The sequence below is a fragment of the Scyliorhinus canicula genome, chromosome 3, assembly GCF_902713615.1.
Source record: "Scyliorhinus canicula chromosome 3, sScyCan1.1, whole genome shotgun sequence".
Lineage (NCBI taxonomy): Eukaryota > Metazoa > Chordata > Chondrichthyes > Carcharhiniformes > Scyliorhinidae > Scyliorhinus > Scyliorhinus canicula.
In genome coordinates this window covers 35,359,173-35,375,963 of record NC_052148.1, presented here as the reverse complement: position 1 = coordinate 35,375,963, position 16,791 = coordinate 35,359,173, and the positions used below count along the sequence as shown (strand labels likewise).

The 16,791-nt window shown below is 51.5% G+C and overlaps 1 protein-coding gene across 4 annotated transcripts in view; it reads right to left on the bottom strand.

Moving 5' to 3' along the window:
• Positions 1-16,791, bottom strand: part of reep1 (receptor accessory protein 1) — a 123,421-nt gene that overhangs the window by 47,615 nt on the left and 59,015 nt on the right. For all 4 annotated transcript variants that reach the window (XM_038793295.1, XM_038793296.1, XM_038793297.1 and 1 more), the window contains exons 4-5: positions 15,792-15,912; positions 1,206-1,319 (exon numbers count right to left, since the gene is read on the bottom strand). In XM_038793295.1, the coding sequence (XP_038649223.1) occupies positions 1,206-1,319; positions 15,792-15,912 (235 nt within the window). The remainder of the gene's footprint in view (positions 1-1,205; positions 1,320-15,791; positions 15,913-16,791) is intronic.

The window sequence follows — 16,791 nt, the reverse complement described above, 5'->3', positions numbered from 1 at the left end:
CACAGCTGATAGATGGGCCGAGTTCCCAGCCCTTTACGGCTGTTTTTACGAACGGCAAACACACCTGGTCTGGCCGTTCGTAAAAACGGCCGTAAACACTAGCATTTTATAACCATGGCACCGATTGGCACGGCAGTACCACGGCTGTGCCAAGGGTGCCATGGGCCCGCGATCAGTGGGCACCGATCGCGGGCAGCGGGCCCGATGCCAGCGCACTATTTGTCCTTCCGTTGCCCCGCAGTATCCATTTGCGGGGCGGCTGAGGGGCATCCCGGCCCGCGCATGCGCGGGTTTCGCGCAAATACGCGATGACGTCATCCGCGCATGCGCGGGTTGGAGTCTTCCAATCCGCGCATGCGCGGCTGACGTCATATGACGCGTCAGCCGGCGCTAACTCGGGCAAGCGGGCGTAACGAAATTCGTTAAGCCCGTGATGCCGGAGCTTACGGCGTCGGGCTGCTAGCCCCGACCGGGGACCAGAATCGGTTCCCGGTTGGGAAGGGGGGGGCTGGCGTCAAACCCGCCCGGATTTGACGCCAGCCTTACGATTTCTCCCCATATGGGAGAATCTCGCCCACAGATTTCTACCAAATTCAATCACAATTACATAATTCTCTTCTTAAATAGTTGTGGTTCTGGGATTTCAATTGATTGGGGCTGGCGCATTTCATAGAATTTACAGTGCAGAAGGAGGCCATTCGGCCCATCGAGTCTGCACCGGCTCTTGGAAAGAGCACCCTACTTAAGCTGACACCTCCACCCTATCCCCGTAACCCTGTAAATCCATCTAAGCTAAGGGCAATTTAGCATGGCCAAACCTGCACATCTTTGGACTGTGGGAGGAAACCGGAGCACCTGGAGGAAACCCACGCAGACATGGGGAGAACGTGCAGACTCCGCACAGACAGTGACGCAAGCAGGAATCGAACCTGGGACACTACGCTGTGAAGCCATTGTGCTAAACACTATGCTACCATGCTGTCCAAATGAAGGTATCCATTTGTAATGGGGGCTGTAGATGTATTTGTGACTCACAAAATTAAATTATGTGTTCTTCGATGATGGCATTTCAGGAATTGCATTCTGTCCATTTTTCCATCATAAACGATACTGATATGCACCCTGTCTGTTCTGTCAACCATCAGTTGAAAACAAGTGAGCTATAACAAGGAAACCCATGAGATAATTTGCTCTGTGGCTGTTACCTTGGCAGCGGCTGTGACAGCAGCCGTTGCCGCCACATTCAGTCCACGCCTTCCAAACTGCACCACAGCATCGTAGCTTCGGTCCTTGGCCTGGCTCAAGTAATCATCAATCTCCTATGAGGAAAAATGTGGGGAAACATTACTGGCTTGGACAATAAGCCACATAATTCAAGCATCTCAATGTACAATTAATTTGTCTTGATTTTATTACGCTTCTACCCCTTTAAAAATGCTTTTATTTACTAGAAGGATGTTGAGGCTTTGGAGAGGTTGCAGTGGAGGTTTACCAGGATGTTACCTGATCTGGAGGGTGTTAGCTATATGGAGAGGCTGAATAGACTCGGACTGTATTCATTAGAACGACGGAGGTTGAGGGGTGACCTGATAGGGGTCTACAAGATGATATGGGGCATAGATAGGGTGGATGGGCAGACACTCTTTCCCAGGGTGGAGGAGTCATGGGGTTATGGTCCATGGGGCAAAGTTTAGAGGAGATGTGCGAGGCAGGATTTTATGCAGAGGGTGGTGAGTGTCTGGAACGCGTTGCCAGGGGAGGTTGTGGAAGCAGATACATTAAAGGAGTTCAAAAGGCACCTTGACAAACATATGGATAGGATGGGGATAGAGGGATAGGGCACGAGGAAGTGCTGAGGGTTTTGGCAAAGGTTGGTATCATTTTTTAAAAAAAATAATTTTTATTGAAATTTTTACAAAATATAAACATCTCAACTCTATTAACAAAACAACCGCGGTAACACCCCAAGAACAATACCCACCCAACTTCAAAAGCAACTACAAACAAAAGAAAAAAAACAAAAGAACACCCAAACAACAAAAGGGAAAGAGATAACACTCGCCACATCCCACAAACCCATGTACACAGTTCTCCCTCCCACCGATCCAACCCCCCCCAGCTGCTGCCGGCCTATTTCCCTACCGTTCCGCCAGGAAGTCCAGGAAAGGCTGCCACCGCCTAAAGAACCCTTGTACTGATCCCCTCAGGGCAAATTTCACCTTCTCCAATTTAATGAACCCCGCCATATCATTGATCCAGGCCTCCACGCTTGGGGGCCTCGCATCCTTCCATTGGAGCAAGATCCTCCGCTGGGCTACTAGGGACGCAAAGGCCAGAACACCGGCCTCTATCGCCTCCTGCACTCCCGGCTCCACTGCAACCCCAAAAATTGCGAGTCCCCAGCCTGGCTTGACCCTGGATCCCACCACCCTCGACACCGTCCTTGCTACCCCCTTTCAAACCTCCCCCAGCGCTGGGCACGCCCAAAACATATGGGCGTGGTTTGCTGGGCTCCCCGAGCACCTAGCACACCTGTCCTCGCCCCCGAAAAACCTACTCATCCTCGTCCCAGTCATGTGGGCCCTATGCAGCACCTTGAACTGTATGAGGCTAAGCCTCGCACAGGAAGAGGAGGAATTCACTCTCTCCAGGGCATCCGCCCACGTCCCCTCCTCAATATCCTCACCCAGCTCCTCTTCCCATTTACCCTTCAGTTCCTCCACCGAGGCCTCGTCTACCTCCTGCATCACCCGGTATATGTCCGAGATCCTCCCTCCTCCAACCCACACCCCCGAGAGCACCCTGTCCCGCACCCCACGTGGGGGCAGCAAGGGGAACCCCCTCCACCTGCTGCCTGGTAAACGCCCTCACCTGCATGTACCGAAACATGTTCCCCGGGGGGAGCCCAAACTTCCCCTCTAACTCCCCCAAGCTCGCAAACCTCCCCTCCACAAACAGGTCCCGCAAACTCCTAACCCCTGCCCTGTGCCAGCCCAGAAATCCGCCATCAATGCTCCGCCATCAATGCTCCCTGGGACAAACCGATGGTTCCCCCGTATCGGGGCCTCCATCGAGCCCCCCATTTCTCCCCTATGTCGTCTCCATTGCCCCCAAACTTTGAGGGTAGCCGCCACCACCGGGCTCGTGGTATACTTCGTTGGAGGGAGCGGCAGCGGCGCCGTTACCAGCGACTCCAGGCTCGTGCCCACACAGGACGCCACCTCCATCCTCTTCCATGCTGCCCCATCCCCTTCCATTACCCACTTACGCACCATCGCTGCGTTGGCAGCCCGATAGTACCCACAGAGGTTGGGCAACGCCAGCCCCCCCCCCCCCTATCCCTGCCCCGTTCCAGGAACACCCTTCTCACCCTCGGAGTCCCATGCGCCCACACAAATCCCGTGATACTCCTGTTGACCCTCCTAAAAAAGGCCTTCGGGATAAGGATGGGGAGGCACTGGAACAGGAACAAAAACCTCGGGAGCACCGTCATCTTAACGGACTGCACCCTCCCCGCCAGTGACAGCGGTAACATATCCCACCTCTTAAACTCCTCCTCCATCTGCTCCACCAACCTTGTGAGGTTTAGCTTGTGCAGGGCCCCCCAGCTCCCAGCCACCTGGACTCCTAGGTACCTGAAGCTCTTCCCTGCCTGCTTCAGTGGGAGCCTACCAATCCCCTCCTCTTGATCCCCCGGATGTACCACAAACACCTCACTCTTGCCCAGGTTCAACTTATACCCAGAGAAACCCCCAAATTCACTAAGAATCCTCATCACCTCCGGCATCCCCCCCACCGGGTCCACCACAGACAGCAACAGGTTGTCCGCATACAGCGACACTCGATACTCCACCCCACCCCGCACCAGGCCCCTCCAGTTCCCTGACTCCCTCAATGCCATGGCCACGGGCTCAATCGCCAACGCGAAGAGCAAGGGGGACAGGGGGCACCCCGTCTCATCCCCCGGTACAGCCGAACGTACTCCGACCTCCTCCTATTTGTGGCTACACTCGCCATCGGGGCCTCGTAGAGCAGCCTCACCCACCGGATAAACCCCTCGCCAAACACAAACCTCTCCAGCACCTCCCACAAATACTCCCACACAACCCTATCAAAGGCCTTCTCCGCATCCAATGCCACCACTATCTCCGCCTCCCCTTCCCTGGCCGGCATCATAAAGACATTGAGGAGCCTTCGCACATTCGTATTCAACTGCCTTCCCCTCACAAACTCGTCTGGTCCTCATGAATGACCTCGGGCACGCAATCCTCTATTCTAGTGGCCAGGATCTTTGCCAGCAGCTTAGCGTCGGCGTTTAGCAGTGAAATCGGCCTATATGATCCGCACTGCAGAGGGTCCTTGTCACGCTTCAGGATCAAGGAAATCAGCGCCTGTGACATAGTTGGGGGCAAAGCCCCCCGCTACCTTGCCTCGATAACGGTCCGGACCAACAGGGGGCCCAACAGGTCCAAATACCTTTTATAAAATTCCGCCGGAAACCCGTCCGGCCCCGGCGCCTTCCCCGACTGCATGCTCCCTATCCCTTTGACCACCTCCTCCAGCTCGATCAGTGCCCCCAGTCCCTCCACCTGCCCCTCCTCCACCCTCGGGAATCGCAGCTTGTCCAAGAAGCGCCCCATTCCACCCCCCTCCACCGGGGGCTCCGACCGGTACAGTTCCCTCTACTCCCCTCCGCACCACCTTCACAGCCTTATCCGTCACTCCCCCAATCTCCCTGGCCGCATTCCGCTTTCGGAGCTGGTGTGCCAGCATCCTGCTCGCCTTCTCCCCATACTCATACACCGCCCCCTGTGCTTTCCTCCACTGAGCTTCCGCCTTTCTGGTAGTCAATAGGTCAAATCTGGCCTGAAGGCTACGCCTCTCCCCCAGCAATCCCTCCTCTGGAGCCTCCGCCTATCTCCTATCCACCCGCACCATCTCCTCTATCAGTCTCTCCCTCTCCCTCTGCTCCCCCCTCTCCCTATGGGTTCGGATGGAGATCAATTCCCCCCTCATCACCGCCTTCAATGCCTCCCAGACCGTCCCCACTCGGACCTCCCCGTTGTCATTGACCTCAAGGTACCTCTCGATACACCCCCGAACCCTCCCGGCCACCTCCTCATCTGCCAGCAGCCCCACCTCCAAGCGCCAGAGCAGACGTTGGTCCCTCTCTTCCCCCAGCCAGAGGTCCACCCAGTGCGGTGCATGATCTGAAATGGCAATGGCGGAGTATTCCACATCCTCCACCCTCGAAACCAACCCCCTGCTCAGGACAAAAAAAATCAATCCTCGAGTAGGCCTTATGTACGTGGGAGAAAAATGAGTATTCCCTGGCCCTTGGCCTCGCAAACCTCCAGAGATCCACTCCCCCCATCTGGTCCATAAATCCCCTCAACACCTTAGCCGCCGCCGGCCTCCTACCCGTCCGGGACTTGGATCGATCCAATGGGGGATCCAGTACTGTGTTGAAGTCCCCCCCCATGATCAGGCTCCCCACCTCCAGGTCCGGAATGCGGCCCAACATACGCCGCTTAAACCCCGCATCGTCCCAATTTGGGGCGTAAACATTCACCAACACCACCCGCTCCCCCTGCAGCTTGCCACTCACCATCACGTACCTCCCGCCACTGTCAGCCACCACCTTCAACGCCTCAAACGACACCTTCTTCCCCACCAGGATCACCACCCCCCTACTCTTCTCATCCAGCCCTGAGTGAAATACTTGGCCCACCCATCCCTTCCTCAGCCGAACCTGGTCCGCCACTCTCAGGTGTGTCTGCTGGAGCATGGCCACATCCGCCTTCACCCCCTTCAGGTGCGCAAACACCCGGGCCCGTTTGACCGGCCCATTCAGCCCCCTCACATTCCAGGTTATCAGCCGGATCAGAGGGCTCCCTGCCCCCCTCCCCCGCCGATTAGCCATACCCCATCCCTTGCCCATCACCGGCCAGCGTCCCCCGCTCTGCCAGTTTCCCACGGCGGCAACTCCCCCCCTCCAGCACCCCCTGCGTCCTCCAGCTCCTTCCTGACCGTTTCAGCAGCAACCCGGTACCCCCCCCCCCCCCCCCCCCCCCCCCCAGGCTAGGACCCCTCCTAGCCGCGCCCCTCCCTCCATAGCACTCCCGTGAGCCAGCTAACTTCTGCTGACCCCGGCGACTCCCACCCTACCTCCGACTCCTCCCCACGTGGGACTACCCCTCCTCCATCGTGCCCGTCAATGGGTCCTCCTGCCCCCCCCCCCCCGCTCTTGCGCGGGAAAAGAAAACAGCCAGCAACGACCCGCGCTTCTCAGCCCCGACCCCGCCCCCACCATCTCCCAGCGCAGGAAACCCGCAGAAAGCCCGCCCTTTCACCCTGCCCGGCCCCGCCTCCTCCAGGGCTATTCCCATTGTCAGTCCCCCCCCACCAGCTCCCCGAACTCCCCGTTTACCCCTCTGCCCGAACCCGTCCACCAGACCCCTACAGAAAAACCCATACAGAAAACACAAATCGACTACACCCCACCCACCCTAAGGCCAACCCACATCTTACATTAAACCAAGCAAATACAAATACAGTATTATACAGCATCCCCCCTCTTAGACCCTCAGTTTGAGTCCAATTTCTCGGCCTGCACAAAGGCCCACGCCTCCTCCGAGGACTCAAAATATTGGTGCCGATCCTTATAGGTGACCCACAGACGCGCCGGCTGCAACATGCCGAACTTCACACTCCATCTATGGAGTACCGCCTTCGTCCGGTTAAACCCGGCCCTCCGCCTCGCCACCTCCGCACTCCAGTCCTGGAAGATCCGCACCTCCATGTTCTCCCACTTGCTGCTCCGCCCCTTCTTGGCCCACCGGAGCACACACTCACGATCCACGAACCGATGAAACCTCACCAACACCGCCCGCGGCGGCTCGTTCGGCTTGGGCCTCCTAGCCAGAATTCTGTGGGCCCCCTCCAACTCCAGGGGCCCCTGGAAGGACCCAGCCCCCAGCAGCGAGTTTAACTTAACCGCCACATAGGCCGCCAGGTCCGGCCCCTCCAGCCCCTCCACGAGGCCCAGGATCCGCAAATTCTTCCTCCTCGACCGGTTGTCCAGCTCCTCGAACCGCTCCTGCCATCTTTTATGGAGCGCCTCGTGCATCTCCACCTTCCCCGCGATGGCCACGGCCTCATCCTCCCTTTCGGAGGCCTGCTGCTGCAGCTCCCGGATCGCAGCCCCCTGGGCTGTCTGAGTCTCCATCAGCTCTCGGGTGGTAGCCTTCAGTGACTCCAGCAGCTCCACCTTAAGTTCCTGGAAGCAGCGCAGCAGAGTCGCCTGCTGCTCCTGGGCCCACTGCCTCCAGTCCTCCGGGTCTCTGCCGGCCACCATTTTGTCTTCCTTCCCCCGCTTTTTCAGGGGTGCTTTCTCCGTTTTTCTCCTTACCCCACTCCTGGTCCGGACCATAGGACTGTAGGGGTCGACTCCTGTCCTCTTCCCACGTCGGGATTTGCTGACGCAGCTCCGTTGGGGGCCCTGAAAAGAGCCCCAAAGTCCATTTTCAGCGGGAGCTGCCGAATGTGCGGCTTAGCTCCGCATTGCCGCCACCGGAAGTCCCAAAGGTTGGTATCATGACCGGTACAGGCTTGGAGGGCCGAAGGACCTATTCCTGTGCTGTATTGTTCTTTGTTTTGTTCTTAATTTGGGCATCTTGTACACTCCTTGGCTTTCAGCCAAGACCAGTTTCTGCTGCCAGAGTGCAACAATGCACTTTCACATTTCATTAGTGAACAACAAAGGATTTGTTTACAAGGATCTACAAGAGCAGCAGCATGTCTGCAGCTATCTCTGGAATGCCTCCTGCCTAAGAGAACTCTTTCCCCTGGGGTGATTCCCCACTCTGAGTCCCAATTAGGCACCCAGGCCAGGTGACCCTTACTCTGCTGTGTTGCCCTTAAAGGGACAATCACCACACAGAGATGTATTTGTATGGTGGTGCAAGAAGAGTGATTCACTGATTCTCCGAACCTTGCAGGCTCAACAAACTCACTGGAGACACCATCTAATTCACACAAACACTGATTTGAGGCCCAGATCTCTTCACAGATCAAAATTCACGGCTCCAAATTTCTCACCACACCGCATGAAAATTAAAATCCCTGATCCCACTCACACTTGAAGAATAGAGGCTGAGTTTCACTCCCCACATGAGGAATTGAGGTCTTGATCCATCCCAACCTTGAAGAATCAAACACCAAGTGGAATTTTCCATTTGGGAGACATTCCAGTTGATGGCAGGCGAAAAGGTTGGCGTGGTGTTCGTTGAGGGGCAGGGCAAGTGAACACGCATGGCCTTCTGCTTTCCAGCTCATTAATTATGCATTCATGTGGAACTTGGCGAATCTTGTGGTGGGGCGGGCAGTAATTCGACTGGCCCTCTGTCACTTCATGGGGTTGAAGGTCCTGGCGCCATATTTAAACAACACCCAGACAGATGCCCACTCACTGCAGACCTGGAGTGTTGTATTACTCCTTGCGGCCACAGCTCAGCCTGGAGAAGCTGGCAGTTGTGAGCAACCATGATGATATGAAACCCATGAGTTGGGTGAAATGTGGGCTTAACCATAGAGAGGAGATCACAAGCGAGCACCTTTGACATCCCGTTACTTCATTAAGCTTAGGGTTTTCCTTTAGTCGGCCACATGTGCTGACCTTGAACTCCATCCACCCAAAGAGACCCTCCTCTCACCTTGACATATCTCACTAACTGATTAACTGCATGGTCAAAGCCAGATTTGAAAAATGGTGCTCGTTATCTTTCAGACTTGCTCCACCACCTTCTACCACAGATGCTGCCAGACCTGTGGAACCTTTCCGGCAGTTTCCGTTTGTATTCAATATGAGCGAAGTAATGCGAGGTCCCCAGGAAGGAAACATACACATAGACACACACCCATAGTCACATACACACACAGACACATACACACACAGACAGCCACACACACAGACACAATGATCATTTTATCTACTGTGTTGGAAAAGTCCTTGGGTATGTAAATCGGTATGGATCTGAACAGGAAGAGGAATCGAGGCAGCACGTTCATCTTGATCATCTGCAATCTCCCCACCAGTGAGTAGGAATGTGCCCCACCTCTGCAGTTCCTTCTTTACTTCCTGCTCCAGTCTTGTCAGGTTCCATTTGTCGATCCGTGTCCAGTTGTGAGCAACTTGGATCCCCAGGCAGCGGAATTTGTTTTGGGCCTGTTTAATTGGCAGTCACTCCAGCTCTGTCTTTTTCCCTTGCGGGTTCACCGGGAAGATTTCACTTTTGCTCAGGTTGGGTTTGTAGCCTGAGAAAGGTCCAAGCTCTTTCAGGAGCCTCATGATCCCCTCCATGTTGCTTTGGGAGGCCGAGACGTAGAGGAGCAGGTCATCCGCACAGAGTGAGACTCTGTGCTCTCTGGATCCCCTTTCGCTGTTCTGAGGGCGCTCGCCAGTGGCTCGATTGCCAGGGCAAATAGAAGTGAGGAGAGTAGGCAACCCTGCCTTGTGCCTCTGTGCAGCTGGAAGTATTTAGTGCTGGTGGTGTTAGTCCGCGCATTCGCCAGGGGGGCACTGTACAGAGGTTTCACCCACGCAGTGAACCATGCTCCAAGCCCATACTGCTCCAGTACCTGTATGAGGTACTTCCACTCGACTCGCCTTTTCTGCGTCCAGAGAGATGATCACCTCGGGTGATGACTTGGAAATTGACTGTACTCTGGAACACCACAGTGCTGCAGCCCGACCTCCGCCACAGAAGATTGTTGCTTCATTTTGATGCATTCTTGAGAGGAACATGAAACTGTTTACCCCATCAATGTCATTTGTTGCCTTCCAGAATCTTATTACACCATGGAACAAAATAAAAATGTAACGAAGCTGCCGAGCAACATAACTATGATAACACTCAGCAGTCACATGGCATGTTACGGTACATCAGGTGCTGTGATCCAAGTCACACTGTCTGAGGATTTTAACTTAGACCTGAATGTTTGACACAGGGGCTGCTATCAGCGGGGACAGTACTAATTCCACGCTGGTCACGGTAACTGCACTGAGTTAAAACCTGACTCTTCTGTGGAAAATAGTTGACTTGTTTATTCAATAGTTTTCCTGCGGCTGCTCTCAACAGACATCTCGACAACTCTGTGCAAATTCTGCTCCAGACTAATTTTAGCTTTGGCAGCCTAAAGTCAGTAAACATAACTACTCAACTCTCAGCATCTGTCAACAAGCTGGAGTGGTATCTGGGGCATCTATGGCATCTTTGAACCTTACCATACCTGGCCTTTGGCCAGTGAGTTGAGAATAGAGACCAAAGAGGAGCAAAGAGGGAAGCTCTGTGCGAAGCAATAAGCAGTCTCGACCAATCTTAGTTACTTTTTCACAACCGGACTTGGGAACTCCACTGACACTGGAGGCCTCAACTGCTTCGAAATTATTTAATGATTTGGATGAAGTATTGTTGCTAAATTTGATGACACAAGGATCGTTAGGAAAGTAAGTTGCGAAGAGAATACAAGGTGATAAGAGACAGGTTAAATGAGCGGTCAAAAATCTAACAAATGCAAGTATAATGTGGGAAAATGTGATCGCGTCCATTTTGGCAGGAAGAATAAAAAAAGAAGCTTATTATCTCAATGGTAAGAGTTTGCAGAGGTCTGCGATGAAGAGGCACCTGGGTGTACAGATGCATGAATCACAAAAAGCCAGGAGACAGGTACAGCAAGTAATTTGGAAAGCTAATAGAATGTTAATCATTTATTGTGAGGGGAATTGAATTTCAAAGTAGTTAGGTTAAGCTTCAGTTCTACAAGAAGGCCTCATCTTGAGTACTGCGTACAATGTTGGTCTCCTTATTTAAGACAGCAGTTCAGAGAAGGTTTATTAGACTAATACCGTAAATAGGTGGGTTGTCTTATGAGGGAAGGTTGGACAGGCTAGGCTTGTATCCACTAGTTTAGAAAAGTGAGAGGTCATTTGATTGAAACATATGAGATGCAAAGGGATCTTGACAGGCTGGAGGGCAGCACGGTAGCACAGTGGTTAGAACTTTGTTTCACAGTGCCAGCGTCCTGGGTTTGATTCCCGGCTTGTGTCACTGTCTGTGCGGTGTCTGCAAGTTCTCCCCGTGTCTGCGTGGGTTTCCTCTGGGTGCTCCGGTTTCCTCCCAAAGTCCCGAAAGACGTGCTGTTAGGTGAATTGGACATTCTGAATTCTCCCTCAGTGTACCTGAACAGGGACTGGAGTGTGGCGACTAGGGGGTTTTCACAGTAACTTCAGTGCAGTGTTAATGTAAGCCTACTTGTGACACTAATAAAGATTATTATTATTATGTGGAGAGGATGTTTCCACTTGTGGGGGAATCTGGAATTAGGAGTCATTGTTTAAAAATAAGGGATCACCCATTTAAGATAAAGGTGAGGAGAAATATCTCCGTTCTGAGGATAGTGTGTCTTGGCTGATTGATTGATTGATTGCCACATTTACCAAAGTACCGTGAAAAGTATTTTTCTGCGGCCAAGGGAACGCACACAGTATGTACATAGGAGACAAAAAGAATAATGGACAGAACTCTCTTCCTCAAATGATGGAGGAAGGGGAATATTTGAATATTTTTAAGCTGAGATAGATAAGCTCTTGATGAACATGGGGCTGAAAGGTTATCGGGGTAGGTAGGAATGTGGAGTTGCGGTTACAATCAGATCAGCCATAATCTTATTGAATAAGACAGCAGGCTCGAAGGTGCTGAATGGCCTACCCCTGCTCCTAGTTTACATGTTCCTATGTGATCGAAGTGTTAACCAGTTCAATTCAATGAAGAACATAGGGATCTAAATTCAATATTGATGCTTCTGCTTTTGAAACCAGCCTGATGTCCATGGGCATTCAGACCTCTGATAAATTGGTTAGACCCTTTTTCCAGGTGGCCCCGGTGACTTCTGCAACCATTTCTGATCTGACTGCCGAAATACATACATGAAACCAAGTTGAATAATAATATTTGGGGATCTTGTTCAGCACGTTTTGTGTCCATTATCCGATTTATGAACAAGATAATTTTTTAAATCTTCATAATACAGCCATGTAGATTAAGACTGAAAACAAATGGCTAGGTTAATATTTTCCTTGCGTGCTTTCAGTTTACTAAGCAGACAATGGGAAAGGGACACCTTACTGTGTTACATGTTCATGATAATATCACCTTGTGCTTGCAGCGTTGCCAGGTTTCTGTATCTGATTTAAGCGTGAACAAATATTGTCGCAATCTGGTCTGCTTGAAGTCATAGGAGAGGCAGTGGGAGTCCGACATAAGTTTCAACTGACAGAAACCCTTTGCAAAGGTCAAGAGGTTAGAACATTCCTGTTGGCGGATCAAGGACTGCAATTTAAGGTCATCAGCAAAAGATGTCCAAAGGTGTTCAGGTTAGGTGGATTGGCCATGCTAAATTAACCCTTAGGGTGACATAGTTGGAATAGGTCAGGGAATTGGGCCTAGGTAGGGTGGTCTTTCGAAGGGTTGGTGCTGATTTGATGGACCCAATGGCCTCCTCCTGCACTGTCGGGATTCTATTTTTAAGAAAGCAACGCCGACATGGGGAAAAATCTTTTTATGCAGTGGATGGTTTGGATCTGGAATACCGTGCCTGGGAGTGAGGTGGAGGCAGTTTCAACTGAGGGCCTTCTAAAGAGAATTGGATATCTGTAAAAAATATAAATTCAGGGTTACGGGGAAAAGGCGGCTGAGTGAGTTGCTCTTACCGAGAGCTGACACGGACACGAAGGGCCAAATGGCCTCCTTCAGTGCTGTAACCATTCTATGATTCTAAGATGGTTAGAGCTTAAGGGTGCCCAGACGTAAAAGAATATCAAGGGCAGGATTTTAGAGGTCTCCCCAGGTGGGTTTGGCAGCGGTGGGGAGACCTGTAAAATTCTCTGGTGGCTTTTCCACCACCCACCTATGCACTCTTGGCATGTCCACAATTTTGCAGGGGGGTGTAGTGAGTGAGGCTTAGGCCAACCCACTTACCCTCACCCAATTGGGGCCCTTAATTGGCTAACCCCACCTGCGCTTGGATTTTGGGTGGAAGATGGGGAGGCACTTCCATTACTAGTCCAATATCTGGGCTTCCCAGATGACCCTTCCCTGCCTGACCTTCAAATCACAACTCCCCAAACCGCTCACAAGCTCCAATGAAGGTTGGAAAGTAGAATGGCGTTCACCACATTGACTCTTACCAACTTTTACACCATAGACAGCATCCTATCTGGCTGCATCACAGCCTGGTTTGGCAACTCCCGTACCAGCCTCCCCGGCCTGCGACTAGGGGCTTTTCACAGTAACTTCATTGAAGCCTACTCGTGACAATAAGCGATTTTCATTTTCATTTTCAACTGCTCGGCCCAAGACAGCAAGAAATTTCAGAGAGTCGTGATCACAGCCCAGTCCATCGCACGAACCTGCCTGCCATCCAATGACTCCATCTACACCTCCCGCTGCCTGGGGAAAGCGGGCAGCATAATCAAAGACCCCTCCCACCCAGGTTATTCACTCTTCCAACTTCTTCAATCGGGCAGAAGATACAGAAGTCTGAGAACGTGCACGAACAGACTCAAAAACAGCTTCTTCCCCGCTGTTACCAGCCTCCCAAATGACCCTCTTATGGATTGAACTGATCTCTCCACACAGTTTCTCTACTGAGTAGCACTGGACTCCTTTATGTTTTACCCGATGCCTGTGTCTATGATTTACATTATGTATTTTATGTTTGCGCTATTATGTATTTTCTTTTCATGTATGGAATGATCTGTCTGAGCTGCACGCAGAACAATACTTTTCACTGTACCTCAGTACAATCCAATCTAACCCAAAGACACAAGCAAACGCCTTTGAAAGACCCGTGCAAGCGATTCCTGACTCCGATCTGTAAAACTCCTACACAACCTCAACCACATCCACACAAGCCATGGCTGATGTGAATGATTGAAACACAAGACGAAAATTTTAATACTTTTACAATCAGATCAGTCATGACCTTATTCAATGGGGAAGCAGGCTCAAGGGGGCTGAGTGGCCTCCTCCTGTCCCTAATTCATATGTGATAGAGTATTAAATAGGATTACCAGCTTTTGCTTTACATTTACATCAGCAATAAAAAATAGACAAATATGCAACCAAAGACTTTCATTCCGTAAGACCATAAGACATAAGAACATAACACAAGAACATAAGAACCAGGAGCAGGAGTAGGCCATCTGGCCCCTCGAGCCTGCTCCGCCACTCAATGAGATCATGGTTGATCTTTTGTGGACTCAGCTCCACTTTCCGGCCCGAACACCATAACCCTTAATCCCTTTATTCTTCAAAAAACTATCTATCTTTATCTTAAAAACATTTAATGAAGGAGCCTCAACTGCTTCACTGGGCAAGGAATTCCATAGATTCACAGCCCTTTGGGTGAAGAAGTTCCTCCTAAACTCAGTCCTAAATCTACTTCCACTTATTTTGAGGCTATGCCCCCTAGTTCTGCTTTCACCCACCAGTGGAAACAACATAGGAGCAGAATTAGGCCACTCGGCCCACCAAGTCTGCTCCGCCATTCAATCATGGCTGATATTTTCTCATTCCCCTTCTCTTCCATCTCCCAATAATCCCTAATCCCCTTATTAATCAAGAACCTATCTATCTCGCCCTCGGCCCAAGTGCCACATGACTTGCTCACGGGTAGTCTATGTGAGTTAAGACGGCCCGTTGGCACAGTGGTTAGCACTGCTGCCTCACAGCACCAAAGACACGTTAGATTCCAACCTTGGGTGACTGTGTGGAGTTTGCACGTTCTCCCTGTGTCTGCGTGGGTTTCCTCCAACTGCTCCGGTTTCCTCCCACAGTCAAAAGATGTGCAGGTTAGGTAGATTGGCCACGCTAAATGTGCCCTTAGTGTCCAAAGATGTGCAGGTTAGGTGGATTGGCCATGCTAAATTGCCCTTAGTATTCAAAGATGTGCAGGTTATGTTGGGTTATGGGAATAGATTTTTATCATAGAACTTACAGTACAGAAGGAGGCCATTCGGCCCATCGAGTCTGCACCGGCTCTTGGAAAGAGCACCCTACCCAAGGTCAACACCTCCACCCTATCCCCATAACCCAGTAACCCCACCCAACACTAAGGGCAATTTTGGACACTAAGGGCAATTTATCATGGCCAATCCACCTAACCTGCACATCGTTGGACTGTGGGAGGAAACCGGAGCACCCGGAGGAAACCCACGCACACACGGGGAGGATGTGCAGACTCGGCACAGTGACCCAAGCCGGAATCGAACCTGGGACCCTGGAGCTGTGAAGCAATTGTGCTATCCACAATGCTACCGTGCTGCCCCAAATAGGGCGGGGGAGTGAACATAGGTAGAGTGCTCTTTTGGAGGGTTGGTGCAGACTCAATGGGCCGAATGGCCACCTTCTGCACTGTAGGGATTTAATGGACATTAAAGGAATTGATAGGATAGATAAATTATTTCTGATGGGGGGGACATCCAGAACATGTGGACATAACCCTGAAGAATGAGCTATTGAAGCTAGGTCAGTTTAAAATTTGAAATCTGTGATCAATAGCTTTTGGTGGGGTACGGGTATTAAGGGTTACAGAAGGAACATAGATGGAATTAAAACCTAGCTGAATGGCAGAACAGGCTTGAGGGGCTGAATGGCCTACTGCTCCTGTATTGAGTCTGATTGCTTTCTAAATTCTTTAGAAAATTGAAGTCACGTCATAGGTTTTCTCACCTGTTCTTTGGAAGAGAGCGTTGGGTGCACAAACTTCCTGTAGAGAACGCTGGAGCCTTTTGTGTAAGGGGAGAGCAGCCAAATGACAAAAGCAATTTTCAGCTCATAATAAAATGGAAACCTGCGGGACAAGCAGAGAAACCTCTGTAATTATTCAGTTCAAATACCACCAGGCCAGCTTCACATACATCACAAGACAGAAGAAGTTAAACGGTGATCCTCAAACATAACTCGATACTTGCTAACCCCTAATGTTCTTCACCCACTCGCACAGTCACCTACTGCTCCCCAGACCTGGAATACTTGACCGTAAAGTGCCGCCCATACTATCTTCCATGTGAGTTCACTTCAGCCATTATCACAGCGGTCTACATCCCACCCCAGGCAGAAGTGAGGAAGGCACTGGATGAACTGTACACAGTCATAAACAACTATGAAACAGAACACCCGGAGGCCTTGTTCATTGTGGCCGGAGACTTCAACAAAGCCAACCTCAAGAGTGTACTGCCAAAATTCCACCAGCACATCTCCTGTCCCACCAGGGGCGACAACACTCTTGACCACTGCTACTCAAAAATCAAGGGCGCCTACCGTTCCATCCCCCGACCGCACTTTGTGAAATCAGACCATAAGACTGTGCTCCTTCTCCCGGCTTACAAGCAGAAACTCAAGCGGGAGAATCCAGCTAAGAAGGTTGTGCAGTGCTGGTCCGAGGAGACAGACGAGCTCTTACGTGACTACTTAGAGACAGTGGACTGCTCCATATTTAAGAACTCAGCGACTAACTTAAATGAGTATGCCACCACCGTCACAGACTTCATCAGCAAATGTGTGGACGACTGCATGCCAAAGAAAGCAGAATGTACGTTCCCCAACCGGAAACCATGGCCGGGGGAAAGCGGGCAGCATAATCAAGGATCCCTCCAACCCGGCTTACTCACTTTTCCAACTTCTTCCATCGGGCAGGAGATTCAGAAGTCTGAGAACACGCACGAACAGA